The sequence below is a fragment of the Triticum dicoccoides genome, chromosome 6B (assembly GCF_002162155.2).
Source record: "Triticum dicoccoides isolate Atlit2015 ecotype Zavitan chromosome 6B, WEW_v2.0, whole genome shotgun sequence".
Lineage (NCBI taxonomy): Eukaryota > Viridiplantae > Streptophyta > Magnoliopsida > Poales > Poaceae > Triticum > Triticum dicoccoides.
The window spans coordinates 58,711,354-58,731,206 of NC_041391.1; the positions used below are offsets into that span (position 1 = coordinate 58,711,354).

Genomic DNA, 19,853 nt, shown 5'->3' on the forward strand with positions numbered 1-19,853 from the left:
AAAAAGAAAAACAAAAACCCCAGCCACTGGAAGGCTGACGCGTGGATGCCTTTTGGTCCCGGTTGGTACCACCAACCGGGACCAAAGGCCCCCTGACTGGCCTCGGCACACAGGGCCACGTGGAGGCACATTGGTCCCGGTTCGTGTTTGAACCGGGACTAATGGGTGGAGGTATTAGTAACGACCCATTAGTCCCGGTTCATGAACCGGGACTAAAGGCCCTTACGAACCGGGACTATTAGGTGTTTTTCTACTAGTGATGTCACTCCTATGGTGAGAAATTTTTACCAGATAGGTATAATGCGCGCCATCACATATTAGTGATACTCACATTGCTCTTACCTAAGAAATTGGTCTCACAAATCCTTTCTGACTATCGACCTATCAGCCTTTGCAATGTCATTTATAAGATCATTTCCAAAACCTTGGCCAACAGATTGAAGCCTCACCTTCCTGTCTATATTGATCCTTCCCAACAAGCCTTCACTGAGGGTAGACGGATATCCAATAATATCATCTTAGCCGAAGAGATCACTCACACTTTTGCCCTTAAATCTTGGAAACAACGAGCATTCTTGCTTAATATTGACTTGGCTAAGGCTTTTGATCGCCTTGAGTGGAACTTCATAGTCTCTGCTCTTTCTCGCAAAGGGTTGCATGGTCATTTTATAAACTTGGTTTACGCTTGCATCTCTTCCCCAAGTTTCTCTGTCATTATCAATGGTCAACCTTTTGCCAACTTTCGTAGTAATGGAGGCATAAGACAAGGATGTCCTTTATCGCCTTATCTTTTTGTCCTTGCTATTAATGAACTTTCTTTGAGCTTACATGATGATATGGTCCAAAATTGCTTGTCCGGGATCTCTCTTGGTCCAGATTGTCCTTCTATTCACGCAATGCTTTTTGCTGATGATTTGTTGGTCCGTGGCAATGCTACAGCGCAGGTGGCTGATCAGATGGCCAATCTCACCAACCATTTCTGCTGTCTTTCCGGGCAGACTCCAAACTGGGACAAGTCTTTTCTTTTGTTTAGCGCCAACGTTTCCCACCCTTTAGTTCAACAAATCACTCATATATTCCATGTTCCTCTTATTGATGGTACACCTACTCATCTTGTCCACCCGTTAATCCTCCCAACTAAGGATCGTGCTTCCTCTTATAACGTTGTTTTTGACAAATTTAAGAATAAGCTTCCCACTTATAAGGCAGATAAACTAGCCCATGCCGCCGGACTCGAGCTTATCAATTCTGTGTTTGCATCCATCCCTGTCTACTATATGTCCAACATACTTTTTTATAAAAAAATCCTTGCAAAGCTCACTGCTGTCATCCGTATTTTTTGGTGGGTAGGAGTCAGAGAGGAGGCTGGTTCAAAAGCTTTATGCCTAAGGGCCTGGAAAGACATTTGTACACCTAAAATGAGGGGGTTGGGTATCAAAAACATGCTTGCAATGAATCGGGGGTTGCTACTTGCGGCTGCTTGGAGATTGGCTGATAACCATGATAGTCACATCTATCAAGTACTCTGTGCTAAATATTTTCCAGGTTCTTCCATTCGGAGAGCAAATTCCAACACCCCAAAATCTGCTTCTGGGCGTCCGCTCTCAAAGGCATGCCTATGCTCAAAGCCCACTGCTTTTATCAAATTTCCCAAGGGAATGTTTCTGTTTGGAGTTCACACTGGTGCTCTACCTAGTACAATTTGTATGATCATCTTATCATTCAGCAAAGTACAATTTTATCTATCCGGCTAAGGTTTATAATCTTTGGTTGCCTGGGAGAAAAAGGTGGCATACTCAGCTTGTCTCTAACCTTTTTATGGAGCCCTCTGCTTCGGCTATCATTGCTACTCCTATTCTTCTTGATGATTGTAGAGACATTCTTTGTTGGGACTTAACCCCTTCAGGAAAATGCAATTCCAAGAGCACATACATGCTTTGTTTACAACAAATTCACTTTGTGCAAGCCAATCAACCAAGACAGGTAAACCCAGCTATTTAGTCTATTCTTCAACAGGTATGGAAGCAAAAATTTATGGCCCCTCGGGTCCAAACTTTTGCTTGGAGACTTCTCAGGTGAGCTCTTCCATCAGGCACCAGAGCTGGTAGATTTTCTGTTCACATTAGTACATTATGTGCTAGATGTAATATTGAAGATGGTGATCTGCATCTCTTTTTTCTTTGTTTTTTTGCAAAGGCTGCTTGGTTTGCTCATCCTTGGTACATCAGATCTGAGTTTTTAGCTGCAAATCATACTTTTGTTGCGGATGTCATTATAGCCCTTTCTACCTGTAATCATCTGCATGCCACTATTCCTAATATTTTTACATTCATGTGGTGCTTGTGGAAATAGAAACGATGTTCTTTTTTGCAGCAAATTTTCACTGCCTCATCAAGTGCAACATGCAGCACTAGCTATCTCTTCTCTGCAGGTTTTTCATGAACAAAAATTGCAGGAAGGCAATCCTTCCTCTCCTACTCTTGCTACAGGTTCTGAACAAATGGGACAACCTCTTCAAGGGTCAACTATAGAGTCTGATGCGATAATTTCAGGAACAAAAGTTTATTCTAATGCCTCATGGAAGAACGAAAACAGTCTAGGAAGAAGTGATCTTCAAGCTACAGGAATTAGAATTTTCATTTTTGTTCCTGGAGATGACTTTGACACACAAATCATGATACAAGCTTCTGCTAACTCTACACATTCCCCTCTTGTGGGTGAAGCCTTGGCCCTTCAATTTGTTGCCAAGGTGGCTTGCAGGTTACAACTCCACAAACCACAATATGTCATTCCTCACAAACAACCTTTCTTTGGCAAAGATGGTGGTTTCCAGGAATATTATGGATAACTCTATTGCTTGGAGACATCAACCTCAAATAAGTAGTTTCCTGCAGGACTCTTCTAGTGAACTTGATGCTATCTATCACATTCCCGGGAATATCAATAGCATTGCCCACAACTGTGCTCACCAGGTTCTCAATTCAAGAATAGAACCCGTTTCACTTCTTCTTCAGTACAACCCCCTAAACACATCAACGCACGAGATTTCTTCATATCCCTTCATAATAAAGGGTAGGATGGTCTTTTTTTTGAAAGTACGTATGACATGGAGTCACCCTCAACTGGGCCGGCCCATTGGTGAAGGCTGCAGAGAAGGCGACGCGAGATGTAAAAATTCACAAAATACATGCCTCTGCTAAGAATCGAACCACAGACCTTTATACATGAAGTTAAGACGCTCACCAGTTTACCTGACTAGTGTTTGTGAATGGTTCGGAGCGTGCAAACTTAAGAAACCCTCCCCCGGAATTATTGGGCCCATGAGCTGAAACGGGAAGACCACGAAAAACGCACAGGAGAAATTGGAAATAAATCTCTTAGCTAATGGCCGGTATTAATTAGGCCTATTAACTAACTTGTGCATGGTTACTGCATGATCCAATCAAGGAGACACATGCGCTACCTTCCATGGAGAGGCTAGTGAATAAAATGACGTGCTTAAATGCAGCAGCCTAATTATTTTTTTGATAAACTATGCAGCAGCCTAGTAAACATGGTATACAAGTTTTGGTGGCTCTTGGACCCAATAAACCTGAATGGAGGGAGCAACACCAAGAAAATTATGAATGAATTTTTAAAAATTGAATAATGTTTCATAACCCAACATTTTTTTTGAACAACTTGAACACATTTGAAAAACATCATTTTTCATAAAAGCATGAAAAAATTTCAAAAAATTTGAATAATATTTTATACAAGCATGAACATTTCAATTTTTTAAGGAGATATGTTAGTTCAAAATATTAAGAACATTTTTTCCGAGCAACATTTTGAGCACTTTTAAAGAAATATGAGGAGCGTGCAAACTTTATAACTAACATTTTTGCTAGCAGATGGGCATGCCCATGGTAGGCATCCATGCCAGGTTTGGACGATTCCAACACCTTATGCAAGTTGCGTGACGTGTGGCCATTTATCGGTCATTTTCACCGAGAAAACTCCAGAAAATGCAAAAACTGTCGAAAAACTAGAACAACTTGGGATGGTGCCTTGAATTGGTCATAAAAGTTCATGGACAAATTTGGGATCATTTGAAGATGCAAAAAAAAGTACTCATATACGAACTCATCCGGCCTACCCGAACACCCTGCATTGAACATGGTATATTTTTGGACATGCATAAAATGACTACAAATCTTGCTAGCAGGTGGGCATGCCCATGGCAGACGATCATGCCAGGTTTGAATGATTTTCGGCACCATATGCAAGTTGCGCCAAGTTCAGCCATTTGTCGTCCATTTTCGTCGAGAAAACTCCATAAATTGCAAAAAAAAAATGAAAACTCAAACAAATTGGCATGTTGCCTTGAATTGGTCATATAAGCTCATGGAATTTTTTGGGTCATTTCACGATGCCGATAAAACGTGGTCTCATACGGACCCATCTCGCCTACCCAAACAACCCCCGTTGAAAATGGTCTATCTTTTGAACATGCATGAAATGATCCAACTATTGCCAGTAGGTGGGCATGCCCATGGATCGCATATCTAGGCACCCTACGTTGAACATGGTTTTTTTTGGACATTCAAAAAAGGGCATCAACTTTGGTCAATAGGTGGGCATGCACATTGCGAAGATGCGAACACTTTTCGAATTTGCCAGCATTTTTTCATATTTGCGAATATTTTCTGGATTTATTTATTTTCTAGGGCCTAAGCATTTTTTTTCTTCTCTATTTTTCTATTTTTCTTCTCTTTTTGGTTAATTGATTTTCTCCTTCTTGAACTTTATTATTCTTTTTGAAACCTATGCAAAAATTTATTTATTTATTTGGAATAGCAGATTCTTTTTTCAATATAAAATTTAAAAGTTGATATGGAATTTCACGGAATGTCCCCGTACTCTCATACATGGCTTTCGGGGTTAGGGGGTTGGATTCTACACAACAACTAAGCCCCACCAAATCAAAGTGATGAAACAAAAGATGTGACGAAGGCCTCAAACAATTAATTTTTTCAAAGCATTTAATAAGTATTTACAGGAATTTTTTTTAAAATTCATAATAACAGTCACTTCAAATTGCTAGTTTCGTATTCCAAAAATATATTAAATGTTTCAAAAAATAATAATAACGTTCAAAAAGAAGAAAAATGAATTAATGAAAAAGGAGAAGAAAAACGAAAAAACAAAGAAAAGCCGCAAAATGCGTCAGATTGGCCCTGTTTCGCGAGCGACCGAGAGAAGCATTTGGGCCGTCCCATTTCTGCAGATAATGTAGGAACCACTCGTATCTGATTTTGGGAAGCTTCCCGCTTTTTATTTTTCTTTTGACGGTTTCCAGGTTTACTTTCTTTTTCGTTTTTCATTTTTCTCTTTCTTTTTCTTGTTTTCATTTTTTGTTTCTTTTGAATTGCTTTCGTGTTTCCTTCTTTGTTTCTTGTTTTATTTTAAAATTTATTTTCCTTTTACAGAATTGTTTGTGATTTCAAGTTTTTTGGAAAATTCAAATTTGGTTCATGATTTCAAAAAGTTGTTCAGTATTTTACAAAGTGTTCCTTCTAAAAAAAAGTTATAAATTGAAAAAATGTACAGGATTTCCAAAAATATTCTTTTTTCTACGTTCTGAATGCTAAGAATCTTGCCGTTTACAATTTGTTTCTCAACACTCTAATAATGTTAATTTTCCCTAAATGTTTGGAAATTTAAAAATATGTTAGTTTTTAAAATTGTTTGTTGTTTCCTAAAATCTTCGAGCTTTTTTTACAAAAAAAAATGCGCATGTTTTCCTTTTTTTCATAAATTCCAAAAATATATGAAAATTTCAGAAAAGGTTATTGTTTTCTGAAAACTGTTCCTGTATTCAATTTTTTCTCAAAACTTAAAAAATGTTTAGGAATTACTTAAAATGTTCCCGGTTTCAAAAAAATTCCCAGAATTTCCGAAGTGTTCCCATTAGCAAATTTTGTTCTCTAAATTCCAAAAATGTCCGTGTATTTTCAGAAGATATTTAGGATTTTCAAAAAAGACAAGGTCTTCAAAATTGAATTTTAGAACTTTTTTAGAGTTGTTGAAAAACAATTGTTGGATTTTATAAAATTACTCTCTTTTTTAGAAAAAATATTCACAATTTCCAAGAAAAGATAAAAAATCCAATAACTGCCAGGACTATGTGTCGTAGTTTGTTTTTAAAGTGTCAAGCTCTTTGTTAGGCACCAACATCTATCAAGTTGATTGGTATGTAGCTGCCCTTTCTAAGGTGGAGCAGCAGAGTTCGAATCCCCATATTGCCCTTTATACGTTTTGGACGGGGGCTTGTACCGAAGCAGGACTCAACCTGTTTTTAGTTGTACAAATTCAGCTCATTCTCCTTGTCCTTCTATGCTTTCTCTTCAAAACTTTTAGGTTGAAGGATTTGTAATACACGCTGTATTTTGCAAATGAGTTGAATGAAATTTGGCGCCTGAATGCGCCTTCCTTGTGTTAAAAAAATATATACCACAAATGATTGGTACAAATACAGGGCATGTACGGGTATGTTATAATCCTAAGACGTGTACAAAATGGATTCTGACATTGAGGTTGCCTGTTGCACTTCAGGCTGCAAAACGCAAGCTTTATTCAGGAGACATACTTGATAAGTACTTGATTGACAAATAGCTAAACTTTGTTGTGCAGATACACTTGATTGGCAAGTCTGAGTTTCAAATTCAGTAGACACTGCTGGCAAGGTGCAGTATAAGTTGGAGATTCAAAAAGCACTGGATCTGCAGCAACATTGCCATCCTTTTTTGCCTGTGTTTGCAATCTGGCTGGCCTCACCTCAATGGTGACAAGTTGCTGGGTCTCCCTGCGACAGACCAGACCAGTTGCTCTATCTGGTTGACAACCAGATAGACCTGTTTGGCTCCTATCGTCAGGGTGCAGTGGGACATCTGAAAACAAGTCTGATGGTTGCATTTCAGGCTCCAAATCCTGAACCGCCTGTGTGCCCGACAAACCTCAAGTGTCTGTCCGTTCTGCTTCGGCAGGTGGATGCCCTCAAGGTGCTACATTTTGTTGAGCAGACAGATCTGTGCTCTAGTAATCGACGGCTATGGGGCTACGAGTTCTCAAGCACACAAACCATGGAAGCAAAAGATAGCATGCACAAAAAACTGAAAAATATGCAGAATGGATCTAGCAATCTGCTCTCATAACAGGAAATTTTATATGGCTGATAATTCATGCCATCGAGTAATATAGCCCATTTAGGGAGCGTATGGACAAAAACATGGTATAATATCCGGCATTAATATGTTCTTTCATAACGGTCTGTAGTAGAAGCTCGGCATAGTTCTGAACTCTGAAGATATATTTCTTCAACACTAAAAGACAAATTCCATATAGTGGAAGCCAGTTTGCATTTGTTAATGCCTAAAGTAACTCTGGTTTGATATAGTATATATAGACTACAAATGTTAGTATAACACCTGAGATCAATCTAGGTAGAATGGATACCATGCTAAACCGAGAGTACATACTCTAGCTATTTGCTGGGCACAAATAATGACATTTATTCACTGAAAAAAAGATTGAGGATTGCATTGCAAACTGCAACGGACATTGGGAACATAGAGATACAGAGTGTGCAAATGTACTCATCAATGATACTTGAAGCATTTGCTGAATACAAAACAACACGTTCTTGCCGTATTAGCATTAATGACCAACTTTGTTGTAAGATTCGTGTTTATTTTGCAGCTCTGGTTCGAGTAAAACAAACATGGCTATAACATTTAAGCGGTTACTATAGATATCTTAACTTGGTGGCTGAAAGATTCAGAGTTAACTAATCAGATCTTATTCTGATTCAGAATTACTAGAAATAAGGTTTACTGAAATTGCAAATTTCAAAAGGACAAAAGTAGGAGCTTCTTCACGCAAGGCGTCAAGTCCACAAATACCTTCAGAATCACATACATGATAGCAGAGTCAAAGCGCCCTGCTTCGTCGATCTCCTGGAAGAACAAGAAGGGGACACCATGCATCTGCATCCGGTTTTAGCACATCTTCTGAAAGAAAGAACGCGCCGTCTGCATTCAGTAAATCAGTATGTTCCTATAATTCCACAAGCTAGGCACCAGAGAAGGGACACACAACAGATGTTCATTTCAAATCTAATCTCTTTGGGATTAATAGCATGGACCCATCTCCTTTGTGTAACTGCAAGCACACAGCTGAGATCTCATTTCTTCCAACTTCTAAAGCCTAACATCAGGAACAGACAAATATGCACATCCCGACCACAGCTTGGGTCTTAATTTGAGGTACACAACATGTATACTATTCCTATGTTCTAAGTTCTGCAAGATTATATAATTATGTAATATCTAGACTTAGATTTAACTAAATAGGCGACGAAGAGATGACATTTGGTATAAAAGAGAAAATTAGTGGGATAATCTCTTAGATGAGGTGACAGTGTTCATTCTTCCAGAACCAAAAAAAATGAAACAAGGCAAAAAAACAGTGTTTATTCTCTTTTCTCCAATGCCAGCATACACGTCTTTAGAAGAGATCATAGCTGACACAACAAAAGAAAATATAGAAGAGCATCCAAAAAAAAGCAAATACTGATATGGAATACAGATGCCTAAGCATCTATGCACATAGTGCTAATATGGAATAAAAGGACAGACCCAGTGCATAGAAGCTCCCACACAAGGTGGGGTCTGGGGAGGGATTATAGGAACCTAGTCTTACCCCTGCAAAGTGCAATGCAGAGAGGCTGGTTCGAACCCAGGACCTCTTGGCACAAGTGGGGAGGACTTCACCACTGCGCCAGGCCTGCCCTCAGTGCTAATATGGAATAAAATTAGTAAAAAGGTACGACAGATAAATGACATAACCGGTTTTAAGATTAACTTAACAAAAGTTCTGTTATATGAAATGCCCTTTGCTTTTCAGAAATTTGCCTCTGCAGCACAAATACCAGGGCCTCCAAAATGCTCGTTACATAGTTCTACATGGATAAGTCGATAACAAAAATGCTACTAGCCAACTAATGCACTATTCAGTTCTGACATCAGAAGCCATATGAAAAATATCAACTAGTAGGCCATCAATCAAAGAATATAAGGGAAAATACTGATACAAACTACTGAGTAGTGCACAATGACTTGCTTTCACAACAGTTTTATAAGCAAAGCTACTGCTGGATGAACAAAGATTTTCATCTTAGAAGAACTAGAGCAAGCAACCAACATACTAGATCCAAACTGCATCCTTGGCGGTGATAAACATACTTCCATCCAGAGAAAATTTGGAAGTCTGTGTCATCTTTGGCCAAAATGAGAACCTTCTTTCATGAAAAGATAGATTGAGGTGCACCTGAAAATGCTATGGTCATTTGAGAACATAAAGATACTTGAAAGTATTTGCAGAATGTCCTGCTCTCACTCTCTTTAATTCCATTAGTTCTTAGAGAGACTTTTTTAGCTCCATGAAACCACTGCTCCACTCTTGGACGCCATCCATTTCAAACGTAATGTTGTGGGGATATGTGTCAGAGAGTGCTTAGTACTGTGCGGTGCTTTCTCTGACATGGCTCCTATCTCGAGGTGGAAATGAAGGGTATCCATGGCTGGAGCAGCCGCTCCATGGTTTTCACAAAGATTCCCGTAAATCCAATATGTATGTCAATGCAACCTTAGAGTGCACAAGCTAGTGGTACGATGCTTTCTTCTCTAATTGAATGCCATAATGAGCATACCAATACTCTCAAATCAAATTGCCAATTTCATGATCCTAGACTAGCACCATCAAATCAGCATGTAACAAACATACTATAGATTATCAATAGCAGACAACTACAATTCAGTTAGGCCAAGAACACCAAATCAGGAATGAATAGCATAACACGGAATGTAAAAAAAAATTGTTGTGCCATAGTGTTACCAATTTTCATGTAAATTTGAATCTAGTCGGCACTTCCCCTCTGCAAGCGGCATCATAGTCTTCAGCAAGGTATGGTGCAACTTCCTTGTGAGGGGATATGTACTTGTCCACGAATACTTTCTCCATCACAATGACTGCAGAATAGTAGCTCCGGTTGTGATCCAGCAGTCCATTTTCCTTGAGAAACTTTACAACATAGTACCGGGGTATGATCCGGCCCTCCAGGCTGTATGTGAGCAATGCCGGATGATGAGCAATGTATGCTGGTTCAAACCCCACCTTGGATATTAGGAACTCTGACTTGCTCTCCAGCATATGGTTAGACCTCATCAGCAGAGGCGGAAGCGTGGACAAAGCAATGTGCACCTCGGCATCAGACCACCTGAACATCTTCTTCAAGTGCTCCACTTTGGCGGCGATCTTCTCATTGCTGAGGAATGCAACAGCCTGCAGCGCGTGCCTGAACATCCGAGAGCCACAGGGCACACCAATATCTTGGGCGCGTGCTGCCATTGCCCGGACGCACTCTATGTTGGAGCCAAGCAGCATTAGCTGAGCCATGCACAACTTGGCAATGTCACAGTCACCTAGCCCGCAGGAACGCAGGAAGGCAACATTGGGCTTGACCACTGTCTCAAGGTCGGCTGAGAGAAAGCATGAGCCGCGCCTGAGAGCAGGGAGGAGGTTCTCAAAGGAGCCGAAGAGGTGCAGGAAGTATTGCAGATTTGAGACGAAGGATCTACATCGGAACTTGTCACGGGAGAGCGAGACGAGGTGCGCGATGTCAGAAGGTGAGAGGCCGAGGCCGGTGAGCCCAGCGACGACGGGGGCCAGGGTTCTCTCCACTTTGGCGCAGAGGAACTGCGGGTCCTTGGCGACGAGGGCGGCGACGTCGGCGCTGGAGAGGCCGAGGCCGGCGAGGAAGGCAAGGACGGCGTCGGGATTGGAGGGGGACTTGAGGTGGGAGAGCTTGGCGGAGGCCTTGAGGGCCTGGGGTCGGGTGAGGCCGCAGGTGGCGACGAGGTACTCCTCCACCGCGAAGCTAGGGTTCAGGGAGACGGCGGGCGCGGCGGCGGAGAAGAGGCGGCGGAGGTGGGAGGCGGGAGACGCGGAGGGAGATGAGAGGAGCTGGGTGAGGAGGCAGCACCGGAGCCGGAGCATGGCGGCGCCGCCGCGGAGGAGGAGATTGACGGGGCGGCGGCGGCGGCGGCGGCGAGGGAATGGGGAAAGCGCGGTGGAGTGATTTGCGTGGGTGTGATCTGTTCTGATCTGGTTCGACCCAACCTAGGTGAGCTCCTTTCCCTCGAAAAAATAAAGAAAAGAAAAACAGGTGGGCTCCCACCCGTCAGTCTCATGCCACGTCATGTTTTATTGCTTCTTTCTTTTTATCGCTTCGTTCGAGAAGAATGAGGAAAAATAAGTTGGAGAATGTAACAACATGATAAATATGACAAGGAGATTATCGAGTTCAGAATACTCCAACATCCAAGTTCATAATCGAAACTCGTCAAATGAATCAAAATTACGGATACTGACACATTCACCTTTAAAAAATAGTGTGGATAATATAGAGGAATCACTGGGTACCGATAAATTATTTTCAGCAACAGCGAGAAACATGATAGTAGGAGGGACGGGCCTTGTCACATCTTTGTGCATATAAATTGGATCTCTCGAATGCCTATGGTCGTGTCGGTTGAGACTTTTGGGAAGGTGCTTTAGTTAAATGGGGTTTTTCCGCACGGTGGATTTCTCTTGTTACGGCTTGTGTGAGATCTGTAAAGTATTCAGTAAAAATCAATTTGAAGATATTGAATTCCTTCATACCTACAAGGGGTCTTCGTCAAGGTGATCCCTCGTCACCTTTCTTATTCCTATTGGTTGCTGATGCCTTATCTGCTTTGGTACAAAAGTTTGTGGAGAAGGAGGGCTTCAAGGGTGTGGCAATATGTCGAAGGGCGCCCATTATCACCCATTTATTATTTGCAGATGATTTCCTTTTATTTTTGAAGCCTCACAACATCATGCAATGTTGGTTATAGGTTTGTTGAACACTTATTCTTCATCGACAGGGAAACTCATAAGCCCATCAAAGTGTTTCATCCTCTTTTCTGACATTGTCCTGGTGCGGTGGTGGAGGACGTGAGAGGAATTCTTGACATGTCTCAACAAGTGTTTGACCCCAAATATTTGGGACTACCGGTTCCAGATGGGATAATGAATAAAGGTATGTTTGAAATAGTTCGGCCGAGTCTAAGGGTCTGTTTGGTTCTAATAAGTCACCTGACTTATAAGTCAGGTGACTTAAAACCAGTGACTTATAAGTCACGCCTGTTTGGTTGTCACCTGACTTATAAGTCACCTGACCACACCTTCCCATCTTGTTTTTTTATGTAAAGGTGGGACCCACGCAAAAGGAGGTGACTTATAAGTTTTAAGTTGGGGTGTAGCAACTTATGACTTGTAAGTTGGGTCTGTTTGGCAAAATAAGTCACTTTTTTCGCTTTTTGACTTATAAGTTGGTGACTTATTTGAAACCAAACAGACCCTAAGCAAGAGGCTAGTTGACTGGAGTGAGCAATACATGTCAGTTGGCAACAAGGAGATATTAATTAAAGCAGTTGCGCAGCCTATCCCCACACATGTAATAGTGTGTTCTAGTTGCCGGCATCGGTTTTGTGATGATCTCACACGAATGATGCAGCAGTATTGGTGGGGGTGGAAAAAGGGAAAAGAAAGATTGTCATCCTCCTCAGGATACTCCAACTCTGAGTCGGTCTCTGAGGGTTCCTTCGACCCTTCCATGACCTCAATAAAGTTAGTGTCGTCGGAAGTGTAGGGGGCAGGAGGGCTACGTCAGCGCACCTGAACCCTCGCTTGACATTCGTGGAAGTCATGGCAAAAGAATATTTGATGCTCCAAAAATGCTAGTTTTGGAAACATTTTGGAGCTTTGATTTTGTTATTTTGCTATCACTTCCACAAAAGTTATTTCATGTTGAAATTTGTCAAGCATACAAAACATTTGTCAAAGTTAAAAAAAAAGATTTGTGGTAGATCTTTTTTATTATTTTTATTTTACTGTTCACCAATGAGCATTTGAGCTCGGGATCAGAAAAGGAGTTTTGGTTTCATTATTTCTTCATGATAAAAAAATGTGAGCATGTACCGCTGATCTCTGTTTTGTGATGAAATGTACCCAATTACAGTGAGTAAAATAGGAGAGTTTTACATAACCAGGCAGCGGCAACAGAAAAGTAAATTAACTGAACAAATATTTAGAGTCGAGCCCGTCACAGACAACGCAAGATTTTGTTTATCCAACGGCCAACACACTCCCATCTAAAGTAAATTATTTGAACATATATTGGGTGCCATCTTCTCAGCTCAACATTTGCTAGTTAATCAAACTGCTCTTCCATCTCCACGTAGCTCTCAATAATCCGCAAGCAAATCAAAATCAAATTGAAAATCGAAAACTTTGGAAGTCTGGCTGGCTGACTGACTGCAATGTGCCCTGGACTGAAGCTGATCCTCCGCCTCGTTTTAGGCGTCATGCGTCTGCATCCAGTTTCAGATCATCTTCTCCTGGCAGAAAGGAAGAAACATCCACATTCAGCAAATCGAAAACTTTTGAGTAAGCACACTGAACAAATATACATACCCAGCGACCGCTTGCTCTATAGCCTATCGAGATGATAAACTAAGATGCTACTGCTACCCCATGAGACACATCTTTATCTTCATTTCAGACAGTGTAAAATCCACAAAGTAGTACTGGCGGTGGGGGACACTTGGCTAAATATGCCAATGACACAGAATATAATTTGAGATACTAGTGGCACTGGGTATAAGCCAAGTCTGTAATCTTCTGAATCCTTGAGAGGAACCATTTTAAATTGTAGCCTAAATGAGGACCGTAAAACAGGTTGAAACCAGTAGCCGGTAGTTGCAGGTAATAGTTCAGTTCAGAAACCAGTATAGTTCGGTGGAGGGGAAATGTAGAATCAGAACCTATGATATGGCCAGGCAATAATACCAAACATAATAATTATTAAAAAAACAAGTCTAATGCATCCGTCATAACCGTTCAGAAATGGTAATCATATCAAAAGTATTAGTTTGCTTGCACTATATGACATCATCACAACACAAGGGTGGTTAAGTCAAACATGCATTATGGGCATCTTCCTTCTGATGAAAATTCTGAATGAATAATTATAGCAAAGGGGAACAAGCTTACAGGCACACAATAGAACAGTAATATAAGTACAACTACGACTGCAACAAAATGAAGCATGAAACAAAGAAAGTACCTGTTGTGATGAGTCAGACCCAAAAGGTGCGAGTACTTTCCCCTTTCGCTGACACAGTATCTTCAACAGGGAGATAAGCAACTTGTGGTATTCACTCGTGGAAGATTCATACCATGTAGTCATCTCATCGAGCCCCTTTGTTTACATTCTTTGATGCAACACTTCCACCAACAAGAGTACCAGGAAGTAACTAAGTGCACTACTGTCAGTGGTCCTTGAAGCAAATAAAGAGAAAAGGCTAACGAAAGTGTTAACTGCAACGACAACCTGATAACTCCAATAGTTGATGTTTACACTGTATGTGTGGATACATTGGGTCTTGCTTGTGTGGCATAAAATGGACCCACTGGCTCTCGAACTTCAGTCCTAACAGTCATCTAGATATATAATACATTTAACATTATAATTAATATTGTGAAGGAAACAACATGGCCTATCTTTTTGTGCTTGATAAAGCTTAAGTAATACAAGGCTTTCAAAAGGTGATAAATTTTTTGAAGTAGCTGTAAAACTGCCAAGTATTTTCATAACGCGAACACCATTATTCAATTTTGAGATCAGATGTCCCTAGAAAAAGTACAAGCCAATAGGCCATCCAAAAACATAGAGCGAGAAAGCAAAAGCTGATACAAAGTACTAGTAGTAAACAATGACCTGCTTTCTTGTACAGTAAGTATCTTATAAACAGAGCAACTGCAGGGAAATGAAGGCTTTCAGCTTAGAAGAACTAAGAGGAAGGAACCAACAAACTAGTTCAAAACTACATCCTCGGCAGTGGCCATCAACAACTCCACAATTGTTTCAGCTATCCAAAGGGAAATTTTGAGACTTCAATTAATAATGACCAAAATGAGAACACTTTTCATGGATAGGTAGTCAAGGATTGCACTGAAAACTGCAATGGTCATTTGAGAACATAATGATGGAGTATGCAGACATACTCTATCTCTGATATTTGAAACCATTTGCAGAAATGCCCTGATCTCACACACTCTTGGTTCCATTATGTGTGCCAATATGATATGAGGATGGACATGTTCACCATAGTGCGATGCTTCCTTCTCTACTGGAATGGTGTGATAGACATACAAAGAAGTCACAATCAAATTATCAGTTTCATATGGAATTAGCGACACTAAATTGACATGTACCAGACATACTAGAGCAGACAACAAACATCCAATTAGGCAAATAACACCGAAACAGAAATTACTAGCTGACTGCACAGAGCATAAACTCTGCTGCGTCATACACAGTCACCAATTCTCATAGCCCGCTCTTGGTTTATGTAAATCTGAAACTGGAAGGCACTTCCCCTCTGCAAGCTGCTGCATAGTCTTCAGCAAGGTGTGGTGCAGCTTCCTTGTGAGGGCATATGAACTTCTCCACAAATTCTTTCTCGCTGATCATGACTGCTCTATAATAGTCCCGGTCACGATCTAGCAATCCATTTTCCTTGAGAAACTTTACAACGTAGTGCCGGGGCCTGAGTCGGCCCTCTAGGCTGTAACTAAGCATTACTGGACGATGAGCAATGTATGTCGGTTCCAGCCCGACCTCAGAGACGAGGAACTCTGACTTGCTCTGCAGCATCTGGTTAGACCTCAACAGCACAGATGGAAACTTGGAGACAACAATGCCGACCACAGCATCTGACCACATAAATGTCTTCTTCAAGTGCTCCACTTTGGTGGCGATCTTCTCGTTGCTGAGGCGTGCAACAGCATGCAACGCGTGTCTGAACATCTTACAGCCACGAGGCACACCAATACCTTCAGCACGTGCCACCATTGCCCGGATGCGCTCCATGCTGGAGGGGAGCAGCCATGGCTGAACGATGCACAACTTGACAATGTGGCAATCACTTAGCCCGCACTCCCGAAGGAACGCAGCATTGGGCTTGACCACCCGCTCGAGGTCGGCCGAGAGAAGGCCGGCGCCGCGCTTGAGCACCCGGAAGAGGCCCTCGGAGGAGTCGAAGAGAGGCAGGTAGTAGTGCAGCTTGGAGAGGATGGATCTACTGCGGAAGCGGCCGCGACTGAGCGAGACTAGGCGTGCGATCTCGGGACGCGAGAGGCCGAGGCCGGTGAGCTCCGCGACGTTGGGGGCCAGGGTTTTCTCCACTTTGGCGCAGAGGAACTTGGGGTCCTTGGCGACGAGGGCTGCGACATCGGCGGTGGAGAGGCCGAGACCGGCGAGGAAGGAGAGGACGGCGTCGGGCTTAGCGGGGGATTTGAGGTGGGAGAGCCTGGCGGAGGCCTTGGCGGCCTGTGGTCGGGTGAGGCCGCAGGTGGCGACGAGGTAGTCCTCGACGGCGAAGCTAGGGTTGGGGAAAACGGCGGGCGCGACGGCGGAGATGAGGCGGTGGAGAGGGGAGATGGTGGAAGCGGGGGAAGAAGGGAGGAGTTGGGTGAGGATGTATTTGTGGAGGCGGAGCATGGTGTACTGCTGCAGGCGGCGGCGCGGCGGCGCCGGCGGCGAGGGAACGGACGCGTTGGTGCGAGCGGAGAGACAGAGTGGTGATGGTTTGCGTGGTCTGGTTCGACCTTGTTGCTGACAAGGTGACCCCACCAATCAGTGTCGATCTGATGATGGGCTGGGCTTTTCTTTTAGAGCGCTCATATGCACGAATTTCCCTCATCTTTTGTTGTGGTTCTCGTGAAACAAATACTACTTGAGTGTTTTTCCTTTCTATTTCTTTATTAGTATTTAAATAGAATAAAAATATACCCTCATAATATGTTGTACTCCAATACAGAACAGGCATTCCCAACCTAGCATGGTTGGTCTCCTCTGATACATGCTCAGTGTAGACATCCTGAGTGCATGCATTTGATGTTGTTTGGTAGCAGCTCATGCATTGAGACATGCTAAGCCAAGACTCTGTTTGGCAGTTTGCATCTGTTTAGACATGTCAGTCGGTACTATAGCAACCGGTATTTTCAAAAAAGTGAACAAAACATTTCAAAAATGCGAACAATTTTATAAACATGAAAAAATAACATTTTTGAAAATTTAAACTTTTTTGAAATTCTAATGTTTTCTAAAATTTAAACAAAATTTGAAAGTGTGTTCTTTTTTAAAACTTAAACAAAATTTGAAAATCTGAACATTTTTTGAAAAATCATTTTTTAAAAAATCCGAACTTTTTTCAAAGAATTAAACAAAATTTAAAATTCCTAACATTTTTTAATTTTTTTTACAATTTTTGAAAAGCTGAACATTTTTTGAAAATTTTAACAAAATTTTGAAATTCTGGACATTATTTGAACAATTTTGGTATTCTGAAAATTAAATCTTGTTTTAGAAATGATGAACATTTTCTGAAACACGTTGTCGCTCGCTTCGCTCATGCATGTTGACCAGTGAACGGCTGTTGGGGTGTTCTCTCTTCGTGCATGCTAAGAGGGTATTTGGATTGAGCTCGTGGATACTGAGGAGGCCCTGTGCAGGCTACCAAACACTGAAAAGTGGATCGAGAAGGAAACTCTTGAGCTCATGCACCTTTCATGCACTCTACCAAACACACGCTAGATTGTTCTGACTGCACCCACAAATGCAATCAAGATTTAAACCCGCCCATCGAGTGGAACAATGCCAATCAAACACGGTTGTAACAGTTTTTTTCCGCAAAATGAGTAGAAACACATGCATGGTGATACCTGATTGCTTACTCCATGGGCCTGTTGCAGTTTGGCATTGTGTTCATTGTTTGGCACGCATCGCTCGAAGTTTAGAGCATCTCCCAGCCAGTCCTGCTGGGAACGGCTGAATCGGCCATTTTTCTCTCACCTAGAGGAGAGTAACATGACGCCGAGCTGATGCGAGGAGGGGATATTCACGAAAATGCGGTGGGAAGAATTGGGACACCTCGTGCCGAATCAGACACCCTATGTAGCCCACGTCAGCTCGTCCCAATTTCCCCCACCATTTCCCCCCTTCACGCTCTTCATCTCGGGCGATTTCGTCACCAACTGGCAGGTAAATTGTGCATCTTCTCCTGTCAGCAGTAGACGATGGCTGCACTTCATCATCCTCCTCTTCTCCGATGAGTTTCGCGCACCTCCCTGCTCACCATTGGCTGTAAGTTCTATCACTCCTCCTTCCTACTCGATATAACTTTGGTCTATGAGCACGTGCTAGGGATAGATCTATGAACAGTGGTAGCATTGCAGATTGTCGATCTGCGACCATGTGATGTTGTGGTAGATAGTGATGATGGATTACTCAAACCGTAGGTTTGGTACTAGGGTTTCATGATGTTTTCCATTTCAGCTACATCGTAGCTGTGGTGGTCGACTTTCATGCCTGCAACTCAATAGTAGCACTCTTTTGTGGTTGTGGTATGAAATGTGCTCTGAATTTCGTTGAGTTTGAAAGATAAGTTACTCCAATTTGAAAAAAGTTCATCAAATTTGAAAGAAAATATTCATCAAATTTAAGAAAAAAGTTCATCAATTTTGAGAAAAAGTTGATTGATTTTCAAGAAAGCATTCACAAATTTTTAAAATTCTTCGAACCAGGAATAAGGAAAAAGAAAAAAAGGAAAAAGAGAAATGTAGGAAGAAAAAATAGGGTTTGCTGGCAACTCGACATGTTTCAATTTCACATTCAAAGAAAAATAAAGGTGGGCCCATTTTTTGGCACAATTGTACTCACCACGTGTTGTTTTCTTAGCAGGCTTTTCTTATGATAGGAGCATAAAAAATGGCATCAAGGCCTGAACGGGCGTTCGTGCTGAACAAGAGAAGCATTTTTCTTCAAGATAAAAGCAATTCATTACTTAAGTAATAATGTTCTTACCATCATTTATGATGATAGTGCTAATCCCCTGAGGACTATTTGCACCGAACGAGAGAAATGAAACGTTCGTTTTGTGTGACTTTTACTCATACCTGACGTTCGGTAGTTCTCGGCTTCTTTTTTGTTTGTGTTTTGTAAATTTCAGTTGGTAAATAACGTTGCCCATATTTCTAGAGTACATCATTGCTGATGAATTTTGCTTGCCAAATTGCAGCTGCCATTACAGGAGAAAATCAAAAAATCAGACTTCACCAATTAAGGCACGATACATTCAGAAAAAAAATTAATCTTTCACTTACTATAGGTAGTTTGTTCACTTGGGTGTAAGTCAGGGAAGAAGATTCAGAGTAACCTGAATTGCCATGGTTCCAGAATTTTGCAATTATTAAGCCTATTCTGCAATTCTGGAAGCAAAGTTGTTCATTATGTTATTTTTCAGGTTTTCATTGTAACATACTAACTCTACATCAGTAACAGAAGATTAACCGGAGATGAACCAGCCGATGCGTAGTAGAGATTCAGCACGCAAGAGATACAAGACTGGAACACTTCACACCAAATGAATGGAAGAGCACTTTGATTCAGGAGTCAGCAACTGCCAGTTCATTGCCTTCATGTAGTAAGTTCACTAGTCAAGTTTATTTATCTACTGTAAATGAGTATGTATAAATGTTGGAGAAATAGATTCCAGATATAAGAATGATGCAAATCAGCTAGCATTTGCACTTGAATTTCATCACATGCCTACAATACATTTTTTAGATACTAAACGCACGCTCTACACTTCAAGGTAAAATAG

The 19,853-nt window shown here is 41.5% G+C and overlaps 2 protein-coding genes across 4 annotated transcripts; both read right to left on the minus strand.

Annotated features, from left to right (window-relative positions):
- Positions 1-7,763: 7,763 nt before the first annotated feature.
- Positions 7,764-11,203, minus strand: LOC119324092. 3 transcript variants are annotated; one of them, XR_005156766.1, is made up of 2 exons: positions 9,248-11,203; positions 7,764-8,051 (listed from the first exon to the last, which is right to left on the minus strand). XR_005156766.1 is itself a non-coding variant. In XM_037597838.1 (2 exons), the coding sequence occupies exon 1, from the start codon at positions 11,095-11,097 to the stop codon at positions 9,943-9,945; it is 1,155 nt and encodes a 384-aa protein (XP_037453735.1). In that variant the 5' UTR covers positions 11,098-11,203; the 3' UTR covers positions 7,764-8,051; positions 9,937-9,942. The 3 variants fall into 3 exon arrangements, 2 of the variants coding, with proteins under 2 accessions (XP_037453735.1, XP_037453734.1); XM_037597838.1 differs by having other exon boundaries at positions 9,937-11,203; XM_037597837.1 differs by lacking the exon at positions 7,764-8,051 and having other exon boundaries at positions 8,762-9,369; positions 9,937-11,203.
- A 4,144-nt stretch (positions 11,204-15,347) lies between these two features.
- LOC119320285 lies at positions 15,348-16,736 on the minus strand. The gene has a single exon (XM_037594404.1). It carries the CDS (start codon positions 16,688-16,690, stop codon positions 15,536-15,538), a length of 1,155 nt encoding a protein of 384 aa, XP_037450301.1. The 5' UTR covers positions 16,691-16,736; the 3' UTR covers positions 15,348-15,535.
- Positions 16,737-19,853: the final 3,117 nt, after the last annotated feature.